At 35.5% G+C, this 6,881-nt stretch overlaps 1 protein-coding gene across 1 annotated transcript; it reads right to left on the bottom strand.

The window, feature by feature from the left end:
• Window positions 1-1,275: 1,275 nt before the first annotated feature.
• LOC104112971 (probable protein S-acyltransferase 15) lies at window positions 1,276-6,472 on the bottom strand. The gene is made up of 7 exons (XM_009623023.4): window positions 6,163-6,472; window positions 3,051-3,143; window positions 2,863-2,964; window positions 2,709-2,780; window positions 2,056-2,154; window positions 1,877-1,972; window positions 1,276-1,772 (listed from the first exon to the last, which is right to left on the bottom strand). The coding sequence occupies exons 1-7, from the start codon at window positions 6,433-6,435 to the stop codon at window positions 1,677-1,679; spliced, it is 831 nt and encodes a 276-aa protein (XP_009621318.1). The 5' UTR covers window positions 6,436-6,472; the 3' UTR covers window positions 1,276-1,676.
• Between the last annotated feature and the right edge of the window lie 409 nt (window positions 6,473-6,881).

Here is a 6,881-nt window from a genome sequence, read left to right as displayed (position 1 = left end):
GAAGAAGAAAGAAGAAGAATAATAGCGCTTGTGAAGCGGAAGGTCCGTGCAGTGCAAAAACGAAATATAGTTCTTGATTTTTGTTTTAAGTATCCGATTGTAACTTATATAATATGTCTGCTAATTTTTTGAATTAAGATTTTAATGTCTTAGAATATTATGTATGTATGTATATTATTATATCCAAATGGTTAAATTAATTTTTTGTTCCACCTACAATATTGGCAACACCATATGTCGCATGTTCTTAACTCCTCAACAATAACAATAGTTACGGCACAATTCTAAGCAAGTTGAGCTCAACTACATGGGCTCTAATAGTCTAATTCTCCATGCCAGTCACTCCATTTAAACCTATCTCAGTCCAATATCATAAAAGAAAATTAGTTTCTCTAACATTAAATGTTCTCTACTAATTTCTACTGATATTAAATTAGTATTAGTCTTATAGTCTTTTTTTCCTTTTTCCTTTCCGTAGAGCTATATTCTTACGTGTTATTTCTTTTGCATCAATTATTTTACTATATCGTTGATATTTATATATTAATGTTGTTACTGCTTATTGCTACTGCTCCTTTTCTTTTTGTCCTTGAGCTGAGGGTCTTCGGAAGCGACCTCTCTGCCTCCACGAGGTAGGGGTAAGGTTTGCATACATACTACCCTCCCCAGACCCCACTTGTGAGATTATATTGAGTATGTTGTTGTTGATTAAATCCTAACCATACAAGAAGACTTAGCAAATATTGGAACCTAAAGTAAACATACTAACACGACTGAAACTTAATCCTCACTAATTGATATCACTTATATAGGTTCTTTTTTCTTCCATGTGGCTTATTTTTCACCAGATCCGCATCGATTCCAAGAGAGTAATAACAACATCAACTCAAGCTGCCTAACCAGGGCAATCTTGTAGAGTTGTGCACTGGCAATATCTATGTCAAAAGCCCGAAAGCACTTCTGTAATAATGAGCAAGGAAATCTGCTTTAAGAACAAATCAATGTCACACACCAGTTCAAGCAAAAAGGAAGATGGTTGCAGCAGAAGTGTTGCAAAACTTCCATCTTATCCTTAGTCCCTATACCAGTGTGCAACAATTCAACTCTCTCATCTTGTTTACATGAACACTAAACTATTGCAAGCTTTAGATGATTTGACTATACCTTTGGACAGGTTCCCAAGAGATGCCAGCAACCATAATCTAATTCACTACCTCGTTCAAAAAAGACAATATTAACATGCAACATGGTATCCCACCAAAAGAATACAGGGGATAAAGTTAACAAATGTAGTAACAAAATGACCATAAGTTCCTGTACAACAATCTCGCTTCTTGCATTCCTTTAACAGATAAACGTATACTGAAAGTTCACTTCTTGCATTTCTTTAACAGACAAACATATACCGAAAGTTTTGAATGATGCAGCAGTTGACCGACATGCCATTTGATGATGTCTAAGTTGATTACTGTGTGTCGATGGCAATACATACCAAGGTTGAAACTGCAAATATTCTTGTAATTCATAGTGACATCTGAATCTGCTGTTGTTAGTTGCTTCGATTTTCAACGTTTTGCTCCAAAAATAAGAGGAAGTAGATACAGGTAGACCTCTGAAGTAATGACCTTGGACTAAGATTTACACTTGCTGCTGAAAGTTTTCTGATCGAGAACGCATTATGAGTATTCACGTGAAGTGGGGAAGCTGAGTCCATCTTTTATATGGGATACCGCAGTGGGGCATAACCATTTTAACATATTTGGACCTAATACCTGTTAAGAATTAATAGGCCAACAGACAGTGCATTTTCATAAGAAATTATGGAGAGAGAGAGAGAGAAAGAGAGAGGGAGGGAGAGGAGGGAGAGAGAGCGTACCAGACTAATATTTTTACAAGCACCAACATCATAAAGGTGACGATAATTCAGGCCAGATTTACTTGCCAACCATGCCGCTCGCTTTCCCTCATAGTACTGCTAAAGAGATTGTCTGTGCTTAGCAATTACAATAAAAAGGGGAAATCCATAGATTTTAGAGTTTTCTGCAATGTGATTACCTCAATAGTTGTCATATTATGAATTGTGAGGTAGATATGCCAGCCCAGGAGAGTTCCCAGTGTCAAGCTTAAGCCGATAATTACAACACCAGTTGCAATCTGTTTAAGAACAATATATCAGATTTCTGCAAAGCTAGAGTGAAAGCAAAAATGATTTAGTGAACTCATTGCAAGGCATTATTTTGAAGTCACCTAGTTAGAAAAAATAATAGCTAACTATACGTATTAGGAAAGGACCAGATGGAGGAAACACAAAGTCCACTTGAAAATAAAATATCTTATGGAAATATTTTTAAGTCAGGATATATCTAATTGGTGGACGTCTAACATAACAATTTGGTAATGTCAAGAATCACGCCATATGTGGCTGACGGAAAGGTATATAATGAGCCCTAATTCCTAGAAGATGAGGTGCTGAAATTCACAGCATTATAACCAAACACTGGAAACATTTTTCTTGAAGAAACATTTGTCGAGAAAACATTTTCCATCATACCAAACACACTCTAATGAACAACTAGTCAATCAGACAATCAATAAACTTAAAGAAACCATCACACACACACACACAAAATTTAAGGAAAAGAAAGGATCAAAACCCAGTCACCTAGACATCTAACATGTTGAATTGTAAAATTAAATAACTGACTCACGTAAAATAGCTTGATAGGAGTCACTTCATCGAAATCCCAGTCCTTATGAAGCGCACTGCTAATCAATATAATCTGAAAAACGTCAAAACATTATAATCACGCAGATTAAGAGCAAATAGCTTAAGCCATATAGTAAGGAGTGAATTAACCATACCAAAGAATAGGTTGAAGCAATAGTTGCATAGAACACTAAAGTTACATAGGCTTTGTAGTTCCTATGACCAACACAATTGTTTATCCAGGCACAATGGTGATCCTGTTAAAAATTATGGTAAATGAGCAGGCACATGTATTTTTTACCAAATAAAATTGGAATCATTAAAAAACTGAGAGAGCACACACCATCCTCAGAATACACCTTCTGCAGACACGACAATGATGAGCTCGGGGAGGCTTGTATGCTGAACATTTGTCGCATTGCTTCTTAAGCAAACCCTGAAAGTCAACAATTGTCTAGATGGTGAGTTTATATGCAATAATTAGATACTATTATAGTACAGACAATCTTTTCTGTGTGTTCATTAGTTAGTAGAGTTTTGGCTCCAGCACAAAATAACAAGCAATGCATAATGTAATTACAAAAAGGAGGTGGTTGATAATTCAACTGATAATGCATAAAATATGTTGAATTGAGTGACCGACCACCTCATCTAAAAGTTTAAACTATTAGAGAAAACACTCTTATTTACTTCTTAAATATGTCTTCAACATGCTCTCTTACTTTTCATGAGCCAAACATGTAACTTTTTTCATGAAAAGTACTGATGAAACTTTAACACATGACATCATGTTGAATTACGTAACCACCTCATTTAAAGCTTATCTATTAGAGAAGGAACACTTTTTCTCCATTTAATTATGTCTTAACATGCCCCTTCACATGTGGACCTAATTCTCTTACTTGAACCAGACACGTAGAATTTTTTTATAAGGTGATGGTGAAATTTGAACTAAAGACCTCTGCCTGCTCTAATACCAAATAAAATTAAGTGATCACCTCATCTAAAATCATAAGCTATCAGAAAAGGGACTCTTTATTGACTAGATTATGTCTTCAGCAAGATACGATGGAATAGCCTTGTCCTTGCTTCCTCCCTACTTGAGATTAAAGATAAAAGTACCTGGCTTCTATTACTTTAATCTACAACACTATGTAGAGGTGAGCGCATAGTACACAAATGTCATACTCCTGCACAAATGAAGTATCTTCTTTAGCAGGATTTGCAGGACCAATACCTTTTTGTTAGCAAAATTTCTCACTCGTGTGTGTATAGAAAATAGCTTTGTGTATATACACAACAACAACAACTACGCCTCAGTCCCAAACCAGTTAGAGTCGGTGATATGAATCCTCATTCCTGTCATTTAGCTCAACTTATATCCTCATCATTACCAAAATAAAATAAAAGTGCAAGTAAAAAAGATAAATCTATATATAAATAATAGTAATAATAATAATAATAATAATAATAATAATAATAATAATAATAATAATAATAATATAAATTCTCTACCAAGTCTAAAACCTATTCCCAACTAATAGGTATCACCTATATGGATTTTTCTCTTCCATTGTGCCCTATCTTTAGCTAAATCTGCACTAATTTCAAGGATTTGTAGGTCTTTCGAGATAACTTCATTCCATGTGATTTTAGGTCTACCTCGTTCCCTTTTAATACCTTTCTTCACTGTAGTTTCACACATATGGATTGGTGCATTTGTTGGTCGACGTAGGACATGACCAAATCATCTCAAGCGAATATCTGCTACTTGCACCTTCTATCAAATGTGGTCATTTTTTATCTTATCTAATCTTGTGTGATCACACATCCATGTTAAAATTCGCATTTCTGTAACACTCATCTTGTGGATATGTTAAACTTTAACAACCCAACATTCACTACCATATGACATAGCCGGTCTTATAGCTGTTATAAAACTTACCTTTCACTTTGGTAGGCATCCTTCTGTCACATAACACCCCCTGTTAGTACTTCTCCATATTAACCATTCAGTTATAGTCCTATGAGTAACATCTTCATCTATCATTCCATTCTCTTGAACTAACGAGCCTAGATATCTAAATTGTTTGCATTTTGGCACCACAATTCCATCTAGTCTCACCTCAACTTCAGTTTTCTCATGCTAACTAAACTTGTAGTGCATGTACTCAGTCTTACTTCTACTTATCATAAAACCCTTACTCTCGAAAGTGTTTCTCCATTGCTCAAGCTTTCGGTTGACACCCTCGCTAGTTTCGTCAATTAGCACAATATCATTAGCAAATAGCATACACCATGGGACCTCATCTTGTATTTCGTTGGTTAGCTCATCCATAACTAGGGTAGATAAGTAGGGCTCAATGCAGAACCCTAGTGTAAACCACTGTTTTGGGAAACTCCTCAGTATCTCCTACTATTGTTTTCACGCTAGGTTGTATATTCACACATACAAGCCAATTGTTTTGCACCAAGAAACAGAAGATATAAACAATTATCTTCAAAATAGGTAGTGCTATGCATTTATCTTCAAAGCATTATTTCCAGCCACATACACCACATTATGCAAATGGGCATTGTTTACCACAATTTCTTTGCTCTCATTTACACCCTGCCTCCTCTCCATACTGTTAAGAGGTCTCATAAAAACACTCAATACTTTTGCCATGGGGCATAATTGAGAAACACATGCATGATCACCACTACTATAAAGCCATCTTCTTCGCTAATCTTTCCTTGTTCTTGGCACATTGTGTGAGTAGTAACCACCCACCAAATTGTCCAAAAGGTCTAATGTTATTGGGATTTCAGCACCAGCAAAGCAAAGCTTGGCTATGCAGAAAACACCTTCTTGTCTGGCATTCTAATCCTAAACGCTTGGTCTTGCAAATGTGACATCTTTTTCTAGTGATGCAGCATCATATCTGACATTGCCTCAAGATATAGCCGTTAGAGGCGATAATTTTTTGATACCCTAAACCCCACTCAGACCCTGTCTATCCAGGAGCCAAACAATGACCTTTTCCCACTTTGCTCCCTTGGTAACTCAAATGCTTAACCTTAAAATTGGAGGCTAAGGGTCCTTATCACTAAGCAGCTTATCTCGTGGGGATAAAATTATGGTATACACAAATAACACATGGAAAGGACCAAACATCAATCACCATAATTGAAAACAAAAAAATCATGCAACATAAAGATACCCTGACAAATTGAGAACTTTAGACCATTTGATGTAAGAAGATACCAGTAAGCTGCAACATAATAAAGCACTAAATTTACCTTCTTTTTTTTCTTTAGTAATGACACTCTCTCAATCATCATACAAATGTTAGAACACCAGCACAATTTGTATAACGAAAAAATTATCAGGAAATGAATGAAAAGAAAAGTATACATCCAAATAGCAACAGTCTATAAAATGGGACAAAGGGAGTATCAAACTAAAGACTTACAGATCTTTTGGATTCTTGATCTGAAGCTTCGTGATCTTCAACATCAGGAAGATATGAAGAAGGAACTCCACCTGGGTCTTTAAGAACACAAACAAAGAAACTGAAAACACAAAGGGAAGCCACCAAAGTGAAGATCAAAGCGTGCAATGAGCCAACTGAGCTCTGTAAACTCAACCAACCATCCAAGAAAATGAATATTGTGACATAGTAAATGAAACCCACAAAAATTAACACACATAAAATGTGAATTGATAGGAATTTTTTGAGTTCCATTGATGTTTTTTTGAGATGGAAAACAGGAATGCTGAGAGAAGTACCGGAAATTCTTCAAATTTATTACAGCTAATTGGGCTCCTTGGATAGACAAATTTGATGGGCCCTAAGCCCAAATTATCCATTTTTTAAACCCAGCCCATAGAATTTTAAATTACAGTCAAACATCTCTATAACAGCCTCATTTGTTTCAATATATTTTGGTTGTTATAGCGAAGTGCTGTTATAAATGACATATATTATAACATAACATAAAAATCGGTTCCGACAAAAGTTTGACTTTTAGTGAATGACCGTTATATAGATATGTTGTTATAGAGAGGTCTGACTGTAGTTAATTAGAAAGTACTTGAGATTTTTGAAGTATAGCCGCTCAAAATCTTTCTCCGAGGAAGGAGAAGGATTGTTGCAAGTTGCATCAATATAACGTGTAGTAAATTATGAAT

The sequence above is a fragment of the Nicotiana tomentosiformis genome, chromosome 5 (assembly GCF_000390325.3).
Source record: "Nicotiana tomentosiformis chromosome 5, ASM39032v3, whole genome shotgun sequence".
NCBI lineage: Eukaryota > Viridiplantae > Streptophyta > Magnoliopsida > Solanales > Solanaceae > Nicotiana > Nicotiana tomentosiformis.
Note: the sequence above shows the minus strand (reverse complement) of the source record. Positions and strands in the feature narration are given on the sequence as shown.

What these genes read in the sequence shown, in the direction of transcription:
- LOC104112971 (XM_009623023.4), bottom strand. Translation starts at nt 6,435, where the DNA reads ATGGAACTCAAAAAATTCCTATCAATTCACATTTTATGTGTGTTAATT. An exon ending in GAAGGTGTATTCTGAGGATG is followed by an intron (nt 2,965 to 3,050) that starts GTGTGTGCTCTC and finishes AATTTTTAACAG; the next exon opens with GATCACCATTGTGCCTGGAT. An exon ending in CTTGTAAAAATATTAGTCTG is followed by an intron (nt 1,773 to 1,876) that starts GTACGCTCTCTC and finishes AATTCTTAACAG; the next exon opens with GTATTAGGTCCAAATATGTT.